The sequence below is a fragment of the Doryrhamphus excisus genome, linkage group LG14 (assembly GCF_037039965.1).
Source record: "Doryrhamphus excisus strain RoL-2023G ecotype Guam linkage group LG14, RoL_Dexc_Guam_v1.1, whole genome shotgun sequence".
In the NCBI taxonomy this organism is placed as follows: Eukaryota; Metazoa; Chordata; class Actinopteri; order Syngnathiformes; family Syngnathidae; genus Doryrhamphus; species Doryrhamphus excisus.
In genome coordinates this window covers 7,416,988-7,439,654 of record NC_136370.1, presented here as the reverse complement: position 1 = coordinate 7,439,654, position 22,667 = coordinate 7,416,988, and the positions used below count along the sequence as shown (strand labels likewise).

The 22,667-nt window shown below is 40.6% G+C and overlaps 1 protein-coding gene across 2 annotated transcripts in view; it reads left to right on the top strand.

Moving 5' to 3' along the window:
* The window catches only part of pacrg (PARK2 co-regulated), a 195,237-nt gene extending 177,198 nt beyond the window's left edge, over window positions 1-18,039 (top strand). The window contains exons 5-6 of one of the 2 annotated variants that reach the window (XR_013629774.1): window positions 16,466-16,869; window positions 18,001-18,017. Coding sequence is in view for 1 of the 2 variants with exons in the window: in XM_058090713.2 (XP_057946696.2) it covers window positions 16,466-16,626 (161 nt within the window). In the remaining variant the exon portion in view is untranslated. Of the gene's footprint in view, window positions 1-16,465 lie in introns of both variants that reach the window. The other variant, XM_058090713.2, reaches the window with a different exon arrangement.
* Window positions 18,040-22,667: the final 4,628 nt, after the last annotated feature.

Genomic DNA, 22,667 nt, shown 5'->3' with positions numbered 1-22,667 from the left:
CGTCTGCCTGCAATGATTTAGTATCCCTCCACATCCATCGGCATCCACTCCAGCCAATTGCATTAAAGGGATAAATAACCAGACCAATAAAAGTCTTTTAGAGGGGACGCCATTTGTGGGGGGGCTGCAATAGTCATTTGGTGCAAGGAATGGAGAGGGAGGTGGGGCTTTTAGAGGAAGGTTTTTTAGGGGTGAAATTGTGATTGGTGGCAGTGATGTCATGTCATCCATCTTTGGGCTACTTCATTAGGCTAATGGAAGGGCTGGGCCGTATGTGTGTGTGTGGGTGGTGGGGTTGGGGTGGGGTGGGGGCACAGACAGTAGCTTCCAAGACTAAAGTGGTTATGAAGACTAAAGTGATTTTATTAGCTGGGCGCAAGGCCCATCTCTGCCAATGGATGTAGTACTGTGTGTGTGTGTGTGTGTGTGTGTCAGTGCCGTAATGGCATCCTTTTTGGGGCGAGGAGCTAAAGCACACCTTATTTCTTTGATGTTCCCGTCGTCCTGTTACTTAAATGACTTTGGGGAAAAAAAGAAAAAGTGAGGATGTTCACCTCGCTTAAGGCCAACATGAGCCCTCCACTTTCATTTAAACGTGTGTGTGTGCGTGTGTGTGTGTGTCACTTCAAATGATCCTGGATACGTTTTCCTTGACCTTCTCTATTCCTTCATCTTTTGATCTGTTGGTCTTCCTCACTCGATTCTTCCGTGAAAAGCAGCGTGATTGTCTGGGTAGACATACATGGCTGCCATTACGATTCCTCCATTCCATGTCTTCTACTGTCGGGGGGTCATTCCGCCTTCAGCAGTCTGTTTCATACATTTCTTCATACGAAGACCTCTCTCACCCTTCCTCCCATTCTGATGCCTTTTACTATATCTTTCTATAGAATTTTGGAGGATAATGCAGAAAAAAAATATTGTGGTTAGTAGAAAATGGACATTATTTGACAGTTACTTCCAAAAAATATCCCATGCCATTTGGTTGGATTCTTGTTATCTGGGTGCTTGATGCACCCATAACGCTTTCCCTTTTACTTGGAATTACCGTATATTCTGGACTATAAGTCACTCCGGAGTATAAGTCGCACAATGGCAAAAATGCATAATTAAGTAGAAAAAAACATACATAAATCGCACTGGAGTATAAGTCACTTTTTTTGCAGGTAATTTATTTTATAAACTACTTGACCAAAACAGACATTACGTCCTCTTGGAAGTAAAGTTCTAACAATAAAAGAATAGAGAACAGGCTGAATAGATAAGATATACTAACACAATGGTTATTCAGCTACACCAAAAATAAACATGAACAGAAAAGGTGTCCAGTGTTTATGTAACATAAACAGTATTTTCACTTATAAGTCGCTCTGGAGTATAAGTCGCAGGAACAGCCAACCAATGAAAAAAAGTGCGACTTATAGTCCGAAAAATACGGTATTTTCCTTGTTGGGCGCATTCCTGTTTCCACTTTCCATGGTGAGTTTCATGTAGAACGTAGGTAGGTTTCAGCAAAATAGCAGTTCTCAACAAAAAGAAGGGGAAATAAAGAAAAGATTAATTTCAAGCATAACTTTCACTTTGACACAAATGTAGCCATATACTGTATATTTAAACAACACAAGAAATGGTTGTTTGACTTTTTTTTAACAAATACAACATTTCACATTTGCAACTGAACTGTGTGTGTGCACACAGTGTTTCCCTCTAATGCATAACCTCCTTCGCACAACACGGTGTAATGCCTTTGCACTTTCTGCTTGTTGCAGACTATGGATTTCAATGGAAAAGATGCGGCCGGGTTCTTATAAAATAAACTTCTTCCACCGTGTCGACATTTTCCTGGCTTTAAACTGCACCCAACATACGCTCTTTTATTGTGCAGTTGCATCATCACCTCTTTGTGCCTCTAAAAATATAAATACGTCTTTGGAAGAGACCATATAAATAGGTCTTTTCTAGCAAATGTGTTAATTACCTTAATTCCTCCAATAGTGGTAAACATGTATTGTCACATGCAGATATTTTTCTGGACAATGAATGCCAAACAATACAAAAGAAGGCATTTTTAACACCCAAATGGGTGAAGTTTTATGGCTTTTATTGAAACAGGACATTGGGTGCAAAACAATAAGGGTGTCACAACTCAAGAGACGCTATTGGGTCAATGAGATTTAAGTTTACATAATGCAGTGGGCAGCATGGCTCACGTGGTAGAGTCGTTGTCTCCCACCCTGAATGTTGTGGGTTCGATCCTTGAGTGCACACAATTGTGCACTGTTGCATTTGTATTTACTTTGTCGACCAAATGTCTCAGTGAGTGTTGAAGGCTTGATACTGTACTGTACTTTTTTTTTGCCCAGATGACAAAACTGGGTGGATGTGTTTTTAATTTATTAATTGATGATTAACATAGGCGGCCGAGTGGTTAGCGTGCAGACCTCACAGCGAGGAGACCAGGGTTCAATTCCACCCTCGGTCATCTCTGTGTGGAGTTGACATGTTCTCCCCGTGCATGAGTGGGTTTTCTCCGGGTACTCCGGTTTCTTCCCACATTCCAAAAACATGCTAGGTTAATTGGTGACTCCAAATTGTCCATAGGTTTGAATGTGAGTGTGAATGGTTGTTTGTCTATATGTGCCCTGTGATTGGCTGGCGACCAGTCCAGGGTGTACCCCGCCTCTCGCCCGAAAACAGCTGGGATAGGCTCCAGCACCCCCTGCGATCCGTGTGAGGAAAAAGCGGTAGAAAATTAATGAATGAATGATTAACATATGATTAATTCATTTCAATTAATTCAATTCAATCACCAAACGTTTTTTTTCTGAACACATTCTTATGACACAGGATCTGCCCACCAATAAGTGAAAGTAAGTATCCTCCATAGACTGCAGCAAATTCTGCATGCGACTAAAAGTCCATTAGTATGTGAAAACGAGAGGTTAGCCTTTGCCATGGTATCAGCTGTGCCATGTGTGGACACCTGCTACCAGGTCAAAAGAAGCAGCAGACAAGCTGTTTGCTATGAATGGTAATTTATTTCACCACTTGCCCCTGCTGCTATAAAGGCAGGAAAAATATGCATGCTAGTGTTTACTTTCATTTCCTCCATCTTGACCAAGCATGAATATTGAACATTTTGTCCATTTTGAAAATGTATGAAATAAGGTTTGATTTACTCAAAACGCTTTGGAAGACATGCTAGCATACCGGACATGTCATATAGATATCTTTAAAGCTGTATAATCATGAGACAAGTCGCCAGTGACCTCCAATAGCTGAGCCCTTCCTGATGTTGTCGTTGACGGCGGCCATGTTTTTCAACCAATCTCGAAAATGACTTGATTCGTCCACACAAACCTGCACGGAGGTCATATCTGACTGTAGCAAGCTAGCTTGTTTATGAGAAGCTAAGGCTGTTTGGTAATAAATATAGAGTAAGAACAAAGCTAGATACACGCAGTTTATTAATAACGCGACAAAACGTGCATCATATGTACGCTAAATGTAACCCAAGGCATAATTTTGGTAGAAATGTCTGTTGCCAACCAGTGTGGATGCTAACCGAGGTTCTGTTGTATTTGTGAGGAAAAATAACAGCACAGATAGCACATTATTAGTGCATGTTTTGACAATTTTTCACCCTTTTGTGTGCAGCGCTTCATGAGTAGTACATGACGTATCTTTATGTTTTTGTTGCTATTTATACTCCTGTTACATATTACTAGGAAATTTGTGGTTTTGTCTTTGTAATTTCAATGATTTGTAGTCATTTGTAGTCAAGTATTTAGCGCTCATTGCCTCTACTGTAGCTAACATTAGCTAGCTACAGTTTGCTAATGACAGTTAGCTAATAGCTGAGCAAGCATAACATCAACAACAGTAATATAGAGTAGACAGTATTGCTGATGCCTCATATTTATTGAGAGTGGTACTGTAGTCCTACATAATGTGATGTACACTTGTCCATTTATTATTTTACTGTATTATATTGTATTTTGCTGTATAGAAGTTCATTGTACTCAACATGGATACGTAAATTGCTGAGCAGGTGGTTCATATAGGTTGGGCTCCAACCTGCTCCATAGTAACCCTAAAGGTATATTTCCTAAAAGTTAACTAAAGAAGCTAAATGTTATTATGTTAATTAGCACTTATTTGCTGCCATAAACCTTTTTGCATTTCTAAGTGAGGGAGGGGTGTATGCGCATGGTACATAGTGCCACGTCACTCCCTCCCCAGTGCGGTTGCATGGATCAATTTTGTGTCGAGCCTGCAGCCCACTGCTAACCTTAAGGTACGCTGGTGTAATGAGATCGCATCTGACGGCATTGACTCACACCTGACAGCTCTGACACTCTCTACCGGCCGGGGGAGGGACGTCCACAGACAGTGGGGATGGCAAGCTCCTCTGTGTGTGTATGTGTGTCCAATCTCTTCACTTTGATATGGTTGTAGAATAAAGATATACAGCAACATAAAGTCAAAGCAATAATCACATCGCATAGAGGCCTGGGTGTGGGGGGGGGTATGGAAGCAGGCAATAATTGGAGAGAGGCTAGTTCCCAAATGTGAAACTCATTATACTGTATATGAAAAATTAACCTTTTTAAATTTTAATAATGGTTAGCGCGCAGACCTCACAGCTAGGAGACCAGGGTTCAATTCCACCCTCGGCCATCTCTGTGTGGAGTTTGCATGTTCTCCCCGTGCATGCGTGGGTTTTCTCCGGGTACTCCGGTTTCCTCCCACATTCCAAAAACATGCTAGGTTACGTAACTGGCCACTCCAAATTGTCCATAGGTATGAATGTGAGTGTGAATGGTTGTTTGTCTATATCTGCCCTGTGATTGGCTGGCAACCAGTCCAGGGTGTACTCCGCCTCTCGCCCAAAGACAGCTGGCATAGGCTCCAGCACCCCCGCGACCCTCGCGAGGAAAAAGCGGTAGAAAATGAATGAATGAATGAAATTTAATAATGATTTGGAATGCATGAGAAAGTGGAAATGAAAGCTCAAATGTAGGCTCTCCTTGACCATATGGTCATTTATTTTTATATATTATGGTCATACGTTACATATATAATAAAAACAGCAACAGAACCAATGTTGTAATCACGTATCTTTCAGAGCAGTACCAAAAGCTAACCAAGCTAGCATCTGTCAGCCTCCGGTTGGACAGGACATGTGGAGGCATTTGTGGGATTATTTTCACAGCGATACTTCAAACATTAAAAACGCAGCTGCAGCATGGAGACATCATCTGAGATGCAATAATGCAAGATGGTAACGTGGTAATTGAAAGGAATGAGGAGATGGTACATTCCATCCTCCCTGCCTGGCTACATCATGGGAATTCTAAAACAATCCTGAGCCCCAAAGGTTTTGGCAGAAATGCCAAATTGGAATTCAGTTCCCGTGTAGCAATGTAGACATGTTGACGAGGGAGCTGGTGGGAGCCGGATCGATGGGAATCTAACAGCTCTCGGCTCTAGAGCAGTTCACAAAATCCTCTGCGGGTTTTTACGTCTTTTGTCTTGTCTACACATCTCTCTGACCTTGACGCATTTCAGCTGGACATACAAGTTTGGTTGAAGTCAGGGTTCGGGGTGGAGCGTGGAAAATGAGAGCAGTGACCTACGGCGGAGGGGTAGACCTGAGTAAGAGTCACATGATGGCTGGCGGCGGGGTTGTGGGATCAATGAAATGGCCCTAAAGCCTTTTGTTTGACTTCTCCACTCACATGCATTTTCATACAGAGGTGTGTGTGTGTGTGTGTGTGTGTGTAAGGGAAAGTGTGGCACAATTCAACTTGACTTCCCACCTTTTCAAGAAAAATGCTTGGGAGAGCTTCTTTCACTCAATTAGACCCGATGCTTGTTGTGGGGGGGGTTGCAGATCAGGGAAACAGCGGTCTAAGAAGAAGGAAAGACATCTGAGGCCCACAGTGTATGTGTGTGTGTTGGGAGCTTGAGTGGTTTTACAACTCTCCTCGGGAAAGGTGCACTTTTACCACCGAGAACAGGGGTCTCAAACACACACCCTGGACACTAGTTTGAGACCCCCGCCTTGATATGAAAGTTTAATTTTAGTGTGGCCCGTGCAAGTTTGATATGGATGCTGTATGGTATCATGTACCCAGAAAAAATTATTACGTTTGATTAATGTTCATGTTAAAGGTTAAATAACTGTTAATAGTTATCCTCCCTATCCGTGTGGAAGTGGTAAATTTTTGGCTATTTAAGTTTAAAGGAAATAACTTGAAGGCTACCGTTTAGGTCGCTAGCTCTCTAGTTTGCGAGTTAGCATGTGTCTCAAGACCCTGCAGTTGCGCAATATGTTGTAAATAAAAAGAGTATAAATGTGACTATAGTCGTGTTTTGTCATGTCTACAGGGCTCTAATAATGCTTTGTTCATTTTAATCTGAAAACAATAATTTGTCTACCCATTAACTATATGTGGTTTCGTAAGTTTTTATTATTTCCCGTTTCATCATTATTATTATTATATTTATTTATTACTGATTGATTGATTGTCTTTATTCTTGATTTGTTCATTTGTTTTTCATCTTATTTTGTGTAGAAAAATAAAAAGTAAGATATTTGAGAACAGTGGAATGTTTTATCAGAGCTTTTCTTGTAGAAAATTGGAACCAAAGCGAAGTTTTAATTTTTTTTTTGTTTTTAATAAATGCATTTTTTTTTTTTGGAAAACCTGATGCGGCCCAATCTCACCCAGACCCGAGCTCCAGAGCACTGACAGATCACTCTAACACACCACAAGGACACAGAACACAATACAGGTTCATACACAGTAAAATACAAAACACACACACACGCACAAAAATGCAAATTGCACTTTAAAATTGCACAAAAAAAAAATCCACAAAGCTGCAAGTCAGTCAAAGGTGAACCGCGCTGTCGCAAAGGAACACTGTATTACAATTAATGTCAAGTGGAAGCAATATTTAAAGTTTAAGTTTTTATTATTTGCCGTTTATTTTCTTTATTCTTGATTTGTTTATTTATTTTTCATTTTATTTTGTGCAGAAAAATAAAAATTAAGATATTTGAGAACAGTGGAATGTTAGGGATATGCTGGGATAGGCTGCAGAAAATGCGGTAGAAAATGAATGAATGAATGAATGTTTTAATGATAAATAAATACAATACTAACTGTAGACACATGCTAGTCTGACCTTATCAAAGTCTGTTTGCTGTTTTCTTCAAGCCCACATTCAGTGTGCTCTAATAACATATTGTGCGAGCATACACACCATACCATTCCTTGACCCACACCTGTGCTCAGATACAAACACACACATAACAACACTCCTCACACACACTTATGAGAGTTCTGCGCCCCGCCCCCCAACTGTGAGGCCCATTTAATTAGATCCCTGCTGTTGAACACATGCCCCTTCCCGTGCCAATATCTAACAAACAACAAGTATTCATGCCTCCTCTATACTTGACCTCTTTTTCAAACTTAGGATTTCATCATTCTTACAACACAATGAAGAGTCCTGCCCAGGACTCCTGTTTTCTTCATCCAGCTCCCGCCCACTACCGCTGGGTTTTGGATTGCTCACACCCACCCTGGAAGTGCGAGTGTTCCACTCCTGGCAGCGCTCACATCTGTTAGGCTGGAACCCAGTCTGGAAAAAAAGGAATATTTATGTGCGGTAATTTGAATCTGTATTTGGCATAAAGCGAGATATCTCTATACCTTGCTTTAAAACGTAAGCGAAGAGGTCTGTTATTAAAAGGAAATAAGGTCCACTGACTCCTTTCAAAGCAAATCCTACCAAATGATTACATTTTGGAACACTATACTCCAAATACCTAAAGGGAAGGGCACGTCCAATTTGAATTTGAATGTTTTTTCTGATAGTAACAGGAAATTAAAGGTCAACAGAGCAAAATATTGAAATGCATGACCCTTATAAATGACTAGGACTACACTGGTTACAATATATGGCAACATGGGATTGGATTCACAATGTATTGTTTTCATAATTATCATCTGTCATATACCATGAAATAGTCCCAATTATTTAAATATGGAAAACTGCATACTGTATATTTCCACAATATATTTTGTTATGTGAAAGGAGATTGTTGATATGTGTTCAATAAAAATGATTATTAATAGTAATTCATTCATTTTGTACCGCTTATCCTCCCGTAGGTTGCGAGGAATGCTGGAGCCTATCCCAGCTGTCTTCGGGCGAAAGGCGGAGTACACCCTGGACTGGTCGCCAGCCAATCACAGGGCACATATAGACAAACAACCATTCACACACACTGTTAATAGTAATAATAATACGTATAACAATAGTCAATAAAAACTATAAAAAAACAAAAATTTTCTGTGAGCGTTATTGTGTGTAGCTACTCTATAGGAGACCACAACTCAATACAATGTGTTGAAAAATGAGCATAATGGGTCCCCATTAATAAATAAATAAAATAATAGTTCAAATAATAATGACAGGAATTCGTAATAGTGATTCTTATTATTCTTAGAAATACTTAATTTAATAATTTAATTAAATGTTTTATGTAATAAATTATTTTTTATTGTTATTGTTATTACCACCAGAATGATCAAAAGTAAAAATTTATGCTTGTAATAATAATAATAATAATTTAGATTTTAAAAGTATAACGTCGGGTGGCATGGCAGTCTAGTGGTTAGCAAGCAGACCTCACAGCTAGGAGACCAGGGTTCAATTCCACCCTCGTGTGGAGTTTGCATGTTCTCCCCGTGCATGCGTGGGTTTTCTCCGGGTACTCCGGTTTCCTCCCACATTCCAAAAACATGCTAGGTTAATTGGTGACTCCAAGTTGTCCATAGGTATGAATGTGAGTGTGAATGGTTGTTTGTCTATATGTGCCCTGTGATTGGCTGGCGACCAGTCCAGGGTGTACTCCGCCTCGTGCCCAAAGGCAGCTGGGACAGGCTCCAGCACCCCCGCGAAAAAGCGGTAGAAAATGAATGAATGAAGTATAACGTCACTACACCACTATGAACAAAAGTTTCACTACAAAACACAATAAATAAATAAGTATTACATCGATAATAAAATAAATAAATACAAATAAATAATGCAACCCTTAAGACCAAGCTGTACAAAAGAACAAGCATTTTATTCTGCTGCTGAAAAGAAATCTGAATGTAATGGACGTGTATAGGAAGGAAAAAGGACACCGAAGCTTACATGTTAGAGTAGTACAGTTGTCATGCATGCTGCATGATAAACAGTATTATCATCGTGGCTTCAGTGCCGCTCATACATACATGCTGAGTTTTCTCGGTGATAACAAACAACTCCTCTCCATTCCTTTGGCTGTGCGGCCAAACCCGCCTCCTGCACAAAGTATTCTTGGAACTCCCAACTAGTCTGTCGACTCACAATCTGCATTCCTCTATTCCCCTTTCTGAGACCAAACCCCTATGAAAAATGCGCCGGGGCTCTCAGCAGTCCGTGAGTGTCTTCAGCATCAAAGGGCTATTGTATTTGGAGGCCTCCACCCTAAGCTGCTTTCATCGACAACTTCCACAGTCGGGGCTAAGTTGATTAGAAACAATGGTGGCTTGGCTAACATGACGGCCAATCAGCTCTGGAAGCTGAACTTCTGAAATCCTGTGCAGTGTGTGTGTCACCTGTGTTGCTACACAAGGACAACACGTGATGTGGGCTTAGAGCAGGACGACAAACACAACTTGAGCTAAGAAACAAACATACACTCAGGAAAATGACTCGTGAGGAGATTCATTCACTACATTTTATTTAAGCACAGACTTTGAAAATGGAGCACTGCGGCAAAGTTGAGATTGTGGGTTGCCGGTGATAGTACCGCAAGGGTTTCTGATATTTATTTCCCATATTTGTTGTTGGAAATGGACAAAATGCATTCAAGAGAAACCTAAGGCCAGTAAGACTGTTGCAGCAAAATGGAGACTGTGGAGTCTCAACCAACCGCCAATAAACAACAGAAGAAGAAAAGCACCACAAAGAAGAAGGCAGTCTGACAACTTTCCATTTGAGCGGGATTTGGATTGGCGCTTTTCTTTCGGAATGAGGTGTATACAAAGGTTAGATTCTTTCCGTTTGAGCAAATAACCCGAATGGAATTGGAATATTTGGGTCCATGTATACGTGGCTAATGGAGTGTTGCTGCAAAGTGGAGACTGTGGAGTCTCCTGCATTTACTTCTTGTTTACCGTTCTTGGTAAGGAGACACATTTTAGGAAACTAAGGGCAGCTGTGCTGGAGTATAAAACGGCGAGGGCCTCCAGTATTTACCTCTCAACATGTGGCTGTAAGAAGACAATTTGTCCAAAAGTAGACGAAGGGCAATAAGAAAGCAGAGAACTGCAGCAAAGTAGAGACTATGGGTGATAACACTACAAGAGTTTTCAATATTTATTTTCTGCATTTGTTGTTGTAAATGGGACAAAATACATTCAAAAGAAGCTTAAGGCCAGTAATACAATGGACTGTGGACTGGTGCAGCAAAGTGGAGACTGTGGAGTCTCCTGTATTTACTTCTTGGTTGTGGTTGTTTGTAAGGAGACACAATTTAGGAAAGCTGTGTGAGACTGTGGTGGAGTATATATGTAACTGTGAGGGCCGCTGGTATTTACCTCTCAATAGGTGACTTTAAGGAGTCAAGTTTTATCCAAATGGAGAATAAGGGCGGTAAGAAACTGGAGCAATGCAGTAAAGTCAAGACTGTGGATGATAAAACTGCAAGACTCTTCTATATTTACCTCTCAACATGTGGCTGTAAGGAGACACATTTTATTCAAAATGAGACTAAGGGCAATAAGAAACCAGAGAACTCCAGCGAAGTTGAGACTATGGGTGATAATACAACAAGGGTTTTCAATATTTATTTTCTGCATTTGTTGTTGTAAATGGGACAAAATACATTCAAGAGAAGCTGAAGGCCAGTAAGATAATGGACTGTGGACTGGTGCAGCAAAGTGGAGACTGTGGAGTCTCCTGCATTTTACTTCTTGGTTGTGGTTGTTTGTAAGGAGACACAATTTAGGAAAGCTGTGTGAGACTGTGGTGGAGTATATACGTAACTGTGAGGGCCGCTGGTATTTACCTCTCAATAGGTGACTTTAACGAGTCAAGTTTTATCCAAATGGAGAATAAGGGCGATAAGAAACTGGAGCAATGCAGTAAAGTCAAGACTGTGGATGATAAAACTGCAAGACTCTTCTATATTTACCTCTCAACATGTGGCTGTAAGGAGACACATTTTATTCAAAATGAGACTAAGGGCAATAAGAAACCAGAGAACTCCAGCGAAGTCGAGACTGTGGGTGATAATACTACAAGGGTCTTCAATATTTATTTTCTGCATTTGTTGTTGTAAATGGGACAAAATACATTCAAGAGAAGCTTAAGGCCAGTAATACAATGGACTGTGGACTGGTGCAGCAAAGTGGAGACTGTGGAGTCTCCTGCATTTACTTCTTGATTGTAGTTGTTTGTAAGGAGACACAATTTAGAAAAGCTGTGTGAGACTGTGGTGGAGTATATATGTAACTGTGAGGGCCGCTGGTATTTACCTCTTAACAAGTGACTTTAAGGAGTCAAGTTTTATCCAAATGGAGAATAAGGGCAGTAAGCAACTGCAGCAATGTAGTAAAGTCAAGACTGTGGACGATAAAACTACAAGACTCTTCTATATTTACCTCTCTACATGTGGCTGTAAGGAGACACATTTTATTCAAAATGAGACTAAGGGCAATAAGAAACCAGAGAACTCCAGCGAAGTCGAGACTGTGGGTGATAATACTACAAGGGTTTTCAATATTTATTTTCTGCATTTGTTGTTGTAAATGGGACAAAATACATTCAAGAGAAGCTTAAGGCCAGTAAGACAATGGATTGTGGACTGGTGCAGCAAAGTGGAGACTGTGGAGTCTCCTGCATTTTCTTCTTGGTTGTGGTTGTTTGTAAGGAGACACAATTTAGAAAAGCCGTGTGAGACTGTGGTGGAGTATATATGTAACTGTGAGGGCCTCTGGTATTTACCTCTCAACAAGTGACTTTAAGGAGTCAAGTTTTATCCAAATGGAGAATAAGGGCAGTAAGAAACTGGAGCAATGCAGTAGTCAAGACTGTGGATGATAAAACTGCAAGACTCTTCTATATTTACCTCTCAACATGTGGCTGTAAGGAGACACATTTTATTCAAAATGAGACTAAGGGCAATAAGAAACCAGAGAACTCCAGCGAAGTCGAGACTATGGGTGATAATACTACAAGGGTTTTCAATATTTATTTTCTGCATTTGTTGTTGTAAATGGGACAAAATACATTCAAGAGAAGCTTAAGGCCAGTAAGACAATGGATTGTGGACTGGTGCAGCAAAGTGGAGACTGTGGAGTCTCCTGCATTTACTTCTTGATTGTGGTTGTTTGTAAGGAGACACAATTTAGAAAAGCTGTGTGAGACTGTGGTGGAGTATATATGTAACTGTGAGGGCCTCTGGTATTTACCTCTCAATAGGTGACTTTAAGGAGTCAAGTTTTATCCAAATGGAGAATAAGGGCAGTAAGAAACTGGAGCAATGCGGAGGATAAAACTACAAGACTCTATATTTACTTCTCAGCATGTTGTTGGTAAGCAGACACATTTTATTCAGAAGGAGGCTGAGGGCAGCGAGGAAGTAAACAGCTACAGCAAAGTAGAGACTGTGGAGTATAATACTGCAGCATCCAGAGCTTCTTGCACTTGACCATGAGAATGTACTATACCTTACTTTCCTCTCCCTAACTATGCAGCCATCTTTTATGATCGCGTTGCCTGCCACGTCTTTTTTTTTTTCTCCTTTTATTGCTTTTCAGGCCTGGGTGGAGTTTTTTTATGCTATTTCTGATATGCTAACTACCAGAACGTTCAAAAACTCCAATGTCTGATTTAGTTGGAAATTTGAACAGCAGCCATTCCTTAAGAATGCATCAGCATGGTTTCTCCAAAACGCTCTTGAGTGTCATCTCCTGCCAAAAAAGAAGAACAGAGAGGGAAGGCTTGTTACGGAGGCCAAAGAGGTTATAAAAAAGGGAAAGCTTATTTAGCATGACGTAAAAAAACAGAAATCCTAAGCAAGGAGCACAACAGCAAAAGTGAAATTTGTCAGTGAGGATTCAAATGAAGATTGAGAGGCAGTATGGAAAAAAAGAGGAGAGTTAATGTTCCGTTTTCAGCGAGTCTAATTAGGAGCTGCTCATTTTTCACCGAACAGGTGGTTTTCATCTCTACTCTCTTGGGTGGAATATCACTTTCAGTCTACGACAAAAAGAACATTAGCTCTAAAATGTTCTGACTGCATGAATTTGTTTGTGTGAGCTAACTCTTTTACTTACGGCTGAACCGCGGAACACAAAAGGGTGAACATTTGTCAAAACGTTCACCCCTTCTGTGTTGCCTGTGTTATTAGTTTTCCAACAAATACACCACGCGGTGGCACTGTTATTGAACCCCGGGATTTTATTCCCATATGTTGGATTGAGTTGACATTTCTCATACAGCTCATTGCGCTGTACAAAATATCCACTGTACCTTTGACAGCACTTTCTACTGCATAGTAGTGATGTGGGAATCCATACCGAAATATCGCTACTTCATGCTCTAAAATCTATTCTTAAAGTTAAAAAGCCATAGCATTTCAGTATGTGGAATCAAACTATGGAATGGATTGAGTAAGGACCTCAAACAATGCACAACGATGAGCCAATTCAAGAAACAATACAAGCAGTTGATGTTTGCTAAATACAAGGATGAAGAGTCTTGAACCAGTCATGAAAATGTTATAAAGTTACAAGAATAAAGTCAAAATATTATGTTACAAAATTATTTCCAAAATAACATTTAGAATTAAATTTGTAATAGTTGTAAAGTTAAAAAAAAACAACAGGAATGGGGGAAAACGGCTGTAATTTCACAAGAACGAAGTCAAAAATGACCAAAAAAATGTTGTATAATAACGACAAAAAGGGAAATTTTTTTCAAGCAAAAAACTCCCCAAAAAAACAGAAAAAAAACAAAGCGCTAAGTTCATACGAATAACAGAGTTTTTCATCTATATCACAAAAGCTGAGATACAGTAGTTTCTTGAATTTTTTTTACAGACAATTTTTTTTTCGGTATATAGCGCATACTGGAAAAGGTTTGGTGACCCCTGTTGCAGTGGTTCTTTCTAATTAATAATTTGTGTAATGGTTTTATTGTTTTACTAATTTAATTTATTTATTTATTTTCAATACCATTTTCATATATTTGATATGAGTTTGTCCTCTGTTTTTTCTGTTGTGGTATATTAGCTTGGCTATATTGTAATTCTCCCCGCTACCTCAATATATACATCAGGGTTTTAAGTCAATAAATAAATTACTGAAATCGTTAGGAAATGATTCATTTATTTCATAAATAAGTGATAAATCAGTTCAATATCCTGTATTATTTATGTTTGAAATACACTGCTTTTGACAATGTACCAGACACATGAGGTAAATTTCCACTCGGTATCGAACCGCTGAATTTTAAACAGAATTAGAAATGAAATCAGTGGTATCGTATATCACTACTGCACAGTACCAAGTCAGTTTTCTGCGCTGAGCTAACGTTAGCGCTACTAAACACCAACTGTAAGTTTTCATTGTTTCTCTTTAGTGTGTGTGAAATTTAAGCAACATTGGTTGAAAAACATGAATGCCAAAACGTCAGGTGCCGCACACGTTTTGCTTAGCAACAAATATTTCGGGGACCTTAAAAGCACCACCTAACAAAACATGTGATTCAGGATGTGTGTGTGTCGTAGGAGGAAGTGCTGCATACCTCAGGAATGTTTTTTGATAACAAGTTCCCCAGTGTGCTAGAACTCTGTTATACATCCCATGGGAGTGGCGCCTTCCAGCCGTGTTGTCATTGGCCAGCAGGAGTGTATCACGTTCCCTCAAACGTCCTTTCATGAGTGGAGATCTACCCTGTCTCACATGTTCCTAATATTTCCTATTTCAGAGTTAAAATCAGGTCTTTAACAAACTCCCTTCTTGTTTACGTCCAGGCCCGTGTTGTGCAACAGCTGAGCGGCCCTCTAACTAGCGTGTCCTTTACGCTAGGTGTGCTACTCTCTCTGCAGGCTGCCTCATTAAACTTTACGCTCAACTTCCACTGCCGCTGACGCAGGGGCAGTAAATGGAATCCAGTTTGTCAGGGAACTTTTGGAAGGGGGGGGATTACACGACAGAACGGATAACAACAATGTCAGAGTCGGAGACTGAAAACGCAAGCATTTGTTGATGCGGATAGTAAACAACGATACACTGGATTTTCAGTACATGTGTGTTCCAGTTCAACGGGGGCTGAATAGGAGGTGGACAGGAAGTGAAATTTGGGGTTTGGAGTTGAGTTTTTAGGTTGGTATGGGAGTTGAGGCTGCAACAGTTGCTCATGTTAGGGATTATTGTGACTGACATCACGTCTTGTTGGCGCATCTTCCTGCCACAAAATGTTGAATGAATTGATCTGTAGATATTCTGTGTGGAAGTGGTAAAGTGGTGGAAGTGGTTTTGACTTCTTACTTTGTTCTTCTCTGTCTGAAACCCTTTCTTAAGTTTAGAATAAAATAAATAGAAACAAGTAAATAGGAGGCTGGGCGGCACGGCGGTCTCGTGGTTAGCGCGCAGACCTCACAGCTAGGAGACCAGGGTTCAATTCCACCCTCGGCCATCTCTTTGTGGAGTTTGCATGTTCTCCCCGTGCATGTGTGGGTTTTCTCCGGGTACTCCGGTTTCCTCCCACATTCCAAAAACATGCTAGGTTAATTGGCCACTCCAAATTGTCCATAGGTATGAATGTGAGTGTGAATGGTTGTTTGTCTATATGTGCCCTGTGATTGGCTGGCGACCAGTCCAGCGTGTACCCCGCCTCTCGCCCGAAGACAACTGGGATAGGCTCCAGCACCCCCCCCCCCGCGACCCTCGTGAGGAAAAAGCGATAGAAAATAAATGAATGAATATTCTGTGTGGAAGTGGTAAAGTGGTGGAAATAGTTTTGGTTTCTTACTTTGTTCTTCTCTGTCTGAAACCCTTTCTTAAGTTTGGAATAAAATAAATAGAAACAAATAAATAGGAGGCTAACTAGTTAGGTCATTTAGCTTGCTATATGCTATGAGCAACAGCTATCTCTTATGTCCCGTAGCGTGCTGAATAGCATTGCACAGAGTGATGTAAATAAAGAATAAGAGTGTAAAGGTGACAATAAGTGTATTATTTGATGTCTACAGGGCTTTAATAATTGTAAAAAAAAAAGTATTTGGGAAAATAACTTGCAGAAACTCACGTATAAACGACAGATGACTGTAAGGACATCGCTAATATGTAGATATGTGAAAACCCAGAATGTGACTCCCTGTCACTTGTCTCTTGTCCCACAGTCAATTCTGGAGATGGCATCGACTACAGCCAGCAGAAACGAGAGAACGTGGGCGACCTGATACAGGAGACTCTGGAGGTGTTGGAGCGCTACGGTGGAGAGGACGCCTTCATCAACATCAAATATATGGTGCCCACCTATGAGTCCTGTATGATTAGCTGAATGCGGTGAGGGAATTTCACCCTCGCTTGTTATTATCCACCCACTCCCTTTTTTGATTCTTGACAGCTTTTCCCACTGCATCATATCAGCACGGTCGTTATTGCCGTCGGTCGTTTTTTAACCCAAGGGAGTGTCTCATGTTGTTGGGAGACTCATGTTTTTCAGGAGGTTGAGGGCAGATGCAGCAAAGTTGAGACTGTGGAGTTTAATCCTGCAGGTCCAAAGCTAACGCCCAGCAACAGGGTAAGGTAACATTAGCATTTGTCATTATTTTTTGTCATTTCTAGCCGCAAATGACACAGTAGATCTGCTTAACCAATAACGGACAAGTAGTAGTCACCAATACGATATTTGGTTTGGCACGCTTGGAACCCTTGGCTGACAAGGTACGAAAATCACTACATGGGGTGTTTTTTTTCATACAACTGTAAATGACATTTGTGCACCCCCTATGAAATTTGGCAACACATATATCTGTAAAGTTTTAGAACCATTAGATCAATGCTCAATGACTTATGGCCAATTAGTTTCCATATTTTGGGTGATGGCAGCCATGTCATTCCACCTATCTCACCTATATTTTTACATTTATTTTTTAAAACTTAATTTAAAAACTATTTCAACCTTCTTCTTGTAAAATGACTTCTTCTAATTATGTCTTTATTCCCATAACCTTTGCCTTTATTCTTTAAACACGACTACTTTTTCCGCAACCTAATTTTCCAAAAATTAATTGTTGTTTTGTATGTTTATCATAATTATAACTACATAAATTGTTTTGTCTTCATCTTTTGACTTTATTCCTGTACAATTACAGTTATTACCATTACTTTTTTAAGTTTTTTTTGTGTGTGTTCTTGTTCATTTCTATTTGTAATAGTGCAAGGGCTATGTGCAAGGGCTGCAAATGGCCCCAGGGCCGCACTTTGGACACCCCTGCTTTTATGGATGATAATACTGAATACTCTAACCTAAACAGTACCCAGTTGATACACTTGGGACCAAAATATAATTTTGAAGTTAAATGTTCTTAATCTAAAAATCTAAAAATCTAAAAATCTAAAAATCTAAAAATCTAAAAATCTAAAAATCTAAAAATCTAAAAATCTAAAAATCTAAAAATGTTTGTGTTCTACTACTAGAAATGACTACTTTCATAAATGCATTTTTTCTACTCAAGCCCTTGCACAAACGCTGCATTTTGAGACTTTTGTTTATGCATGTATGTACGTCATTTTCCTGTAACTATGCAATAACCACACATAGGCCTTATCTTTACATCTATAGCAGTGCAAAGCACCCATTAAAAACACCTGATTAAATTCACGGGGCTATTCCTTGACTTCATGTTAATTCATGTCCACGCTGTTATAGATCTGTGCCGCTCTACTACGCTCTTCTTTCTTTGGCTGAAATCGCACGGCTCTGACTGTACTCATTCTGTCACCGCTGGAGACGAAGCCTGTCGAAACACGCAGGGAAGGAAAGATGCTCTGGAATGACGGCCCTCGGCATTCCGAGACAAACTCATAAACACAAGTTTTGCCTGAGCTTTCCTCTCGACTCCACGCCCTGGAGTCCTCTTAGAGGACTTTGGTGTAGTGCTGCTATTTATTTTATGCCCGGCTACATGCATGAGATATATGTTTCTCAGTGGCACCGCACTCATGCACACCGTGGAAACCTCTTAGAGGCTTTTCTCACACGCACACCTGTGGATTTACTTGACGTTTATGCGCTATTAAGTACAACTCCAACACAATAGCTCCAAATAATGCCATTGACAAAGTTATTTTCCATCGGAAATAATCGGACCCAAAATTGGGTTGCGGATCCATTCACACAGGGTGTCAGAATGACATTAACCTTTGTAATACAATAATCCCTTGTTTATCATCGGTTATCGGTTAATTAGTTCCAGACCGTTCTAACCGTGATAAGTGAATTTCTGCATATAAAAATATTTTCTTATTCAGAGCATGGAAACCTTTTTATGACTTTCTAAATATTTTTTTTCTACCATTATTATAGCCCTGTCAACATGAAATAACACCCTTATAGTCACCTTTACACTCATATTATCCAATATAGCAGACATAAACAGACAAAATGAGCCATTTATACACAAATAAAAGTTGTGCTTGTGTATGTTTCGATAAATGTCTTTCGGATGTGTGGACAGGAAGTTACGTCATGGTAATGGTAATGTAATGGTAATGGTAATGGTAATGGTAATGGTAATGGTAATGGTAATGGTAATGGTAATGGTAATGGTAATGGTTTTATTTCATTTGAACATGCATCAGATTACAATTGAGTGCATCCCATAATCAGTTCACAGTTCCACATGTCCAAAAGGAGTAGGAAGAAGCAAAGCTTATTAAATCCTACCCCTCCATCTGGTACTTTTACAATCAGTAACTCTTACATTTGTTCACTTCCTGCTTTCCATAATACAGTGTAAGGTTGTTTTTTGTTTGTTTGTTTTTTAATAATGTACCTCGTACCGAAGTACCAGGTGATAATGTGACATGATTATGACGCGATTATGCCATTGCCAGTAATCTAGCCTTGGAATTTAGACAGTTTTAAAGTGTTTTAGTAAGCCCAGTTTTGTGTGTCTGTAGCTTTAATGCTAATGGGTTGTGTTTGTCCATGCCTGTCTCAAACAGTGTTCCAAAAACCTGTTGTCCAAAAGGCTGTGTCCTTTCTGCACTTTTTACATATACACTGTAACTCTGCGCTTGTCCAAAGTAATAAAAGTAATAAAAATCACTTGCAACATTGCAACAATAACCAGTGGGATAGTGGGACACAAACATTATCGATACTAGCATAGCTATAGCTATGAGCTACAGCATGCTAAGTTTGGTTATTCACTGAAACCAAACAAAAACAATCCAACTTACCTTTCCCACATGTGTAACGGACTAAGCAATAGTTAGCAGGACTTCAGGTAGTATTTTAAGATGTGTAGCAAAGATTTTTTTTCTTTAAAGCTGTCCTTCATAACATGGTGGATATAATGCAATGCAACTCGAGGGGAATACATTTGGGACACCATTCATTTATTGATTAATTTTCTACCGGTTTTTCCTCACGAGGGTTGCGGGGGTGCTGGAGCCTATCCCAGCTGTCTTCGGGCGAGAGGCGGGGTACACCCACATATAGACAAACAACCATTCACACTCACATTCATACCTATGGACAATTTGGAGTGGCCAATTAACCTAGCATGTTTTTGGAATGTGGGAGGAAACCGGAGTACCCGGAGAAAAGATGGCCGAGGGTGGAATCGAACCCTGGTCCTCCTAGCTGTGAGGTCTGCGCGCTAACCACTCAACCGCCGTTTGGGACACCATATGGTCATTATTGTAGCCCCATTGCCATTGGACGTATTTTAAGACTTGTACCGAAGTGGGCTCTTTTACCGAGATGCAGGATCATGTACATGAGAAAGGAGGCTTTTCCTTCAGGTTGTTATGGAAACTTGCCACTTAAAAAGCAAGGATTTCAATGCATCTCTCTTGTTTGGGGACCAAACAAGTTGGGGAGATGATTTGGATGTTTTGCGTTCTGCTTTGGACTTTGATGATACTGAGTTGTTTTTTGTTTGTGAATGGATTTCGGTCGAATTTTGTTTAGTTTTGTTCAAAAAATTGATCAGAATATGCCACGTCCTTGGGGTCGTTTGATGACACAAAAAGCCTTCAAGTGAGAGAAGACAGATATTATCTGCTGTTAGGAAGTAGAGCATGATGTTAAGGCCTACTAAGTGCAGAAATCATGCACACTGAATATGAAAGCGTTTATTTCCTGGAGCATGATAGGCCACCCGCAGTCCAAAAATGATAAATTGCTCATTATGACTAAAAAAAAAAGAGGTCACGGTATTTTAATCGGACTTGCGTGCATTTCCGCTAGACAACACGTATGGAATAATAGGCAACATTTGCATCAGGTCAAATGTTTTTTTTCCAGTCTACAGGTTTGGACCAATCATGCACCGATGCCTCTGGTAGGCAAACTCACCTCATTGGCTGCTCATTTCACTCTGTTACTTGCATGAGCAATTACGGCTTGGTGATGCTGTTAGGTGCTGTTTGACATTCACGTGTGCGTGCAGGCATGTTCATGCTCTTGATGCGGGAGACCTCGTCCTCCGATGTCCCTTTTCCAGGCGGCCACCTTACCTAATGAGCGGCACTGGCTTTCCAGAAGAGGTCGAAACGGACACAATTTAGCATTTAATGCCCATTAGCGCCTGTGATGTGACCTAATTGAGCCATCACATGGCCTGCCCCTTTAAGTAGAAGTACACTGGAGGCAATGTCTGGACATTATGGCTTCTGTGACATTGAACGCTCACTATAAAAAAAAAAGAAGCAACATGTCAGTGGAGTTCTACTCTAGAACTATGAGTTCTCACAGTTCTCTCTGTGGACCAAAGACCAAAGCCTGTGGCTCAGCCAAATTGGGCAGGTGAGGAGGGACATTGATACACTTCAACTCAACCGCAGGCGAGTCAAAGTTTGATCCACCAATCAAATGTTGAAGGGCACCCACATTCAACCCCCTGACCACGTCTGCGCTTCTCCTTCACATCGAGAGGAGTCAGTTGAGGTGGCTCGGGCATCTAGTCCGGATGCCTCCCGGACGCCTCCCTGGTGAGGTGTTCCGGGCATGCCCAGCCGGGAAAAGGCCCCGGGGCAGACCTAGGACACGCTGGAGGGACTATGTCTCACAGCTGGCCTGGGAAGGCCTTGGTGTCCTCCCGGTGGAGCTGGAGGAGGTGGCCGTTGACCGGGAAGTCTGGGCTTCCCTACTAAGACTGCTGCCCCCGCGACCCGGACCCGGATAAGCGGAGGAAAATGGATGGATGGAAGAATCCTAGAACCATATTAAAAGTGAAAACCCCAAATGTAATCAATCTTCCTTCAGACTTGGTGGATGCCAAAATAATGGTGCTCCATATCCAAAGTCAATCCATTGGTCCTTGGCTGCGAACCAAAGTCTCTTCCCAACTGTTCAGAGTTATGCTTGTACCAAACCAACATACTGTATATATGTTGTCAGAGGTAAAAATAGCAAACCTCCATGTAAGAGGAACTATGTGTGTTGGTGCGAGTTAGCATGGTTTTCCAGAAGCTTCCAATCCTCCTGAGCGACTTCCACGAGTTACAAACCGGATGTTTAACCACAGTGTGCGTGGAAATCCTGCACACCTATTGGTCTTTTCTAGAGTAAAATACGTAGCGTCCTCTAATCCACAACCTGGCCTAATCCTCACTCTCCGTTGTAACCCGACTCCGGGGGTCAACCCAAGAAGGTGCCGGGGGCCCCCTCGGGTCCTCACTTAGCTGTGGGGATTATTATTAGCACGACAGCTGCCACTGCCCTGACTCCCCTTGAGAAGCACATGTGAGTCATTTGGGGATGGACTTCCTGAAAGCTCAAGTTTGTCCTTCTCCATTCCACCCCTCCTACCTCCTCTCCTCTCTTCGCCGAATCATGGTCACTGGCCAGCGCAGGCTTTTGGATCGCATGGGGGAACGCCGCAGAGAAAAGCTGTCCAAACACGCTGATAGCGTTTTGTTGACGCAGGGGAAAATGAGATTGAGAAAAGTAGAGAAAAGACAAAGAATGAGAGAGAAGATAATCACACCAGAGGAGAGAGAGCGTGGATGTAATATTTGACTTGTGTGTATGTTCAGGAGAGAGAACAAACTCAACTGGAATGGCACTCCACAGAGAGCAGACCTCTGCCAAGGACATATGCCTTCAAAACATGGATGAAAATGTGGAATTCCAACTGTAAGATTATTCTCAAAAAATATCAATATTTATAAATAAAATATAAATATAAATAAATAATTATAAATTTTATATATGAATATAAAATCTCAAAAAATATAATAAAAATAAATAAAAAAATTTCAATACTTTTCTTGGTCCTTGCCGCAATCCTTCACTGAAAAATGATGGAAAGGTATAGATAAAATAAAAAATAATATAAAAAAAATATATGAATATAAATAAAT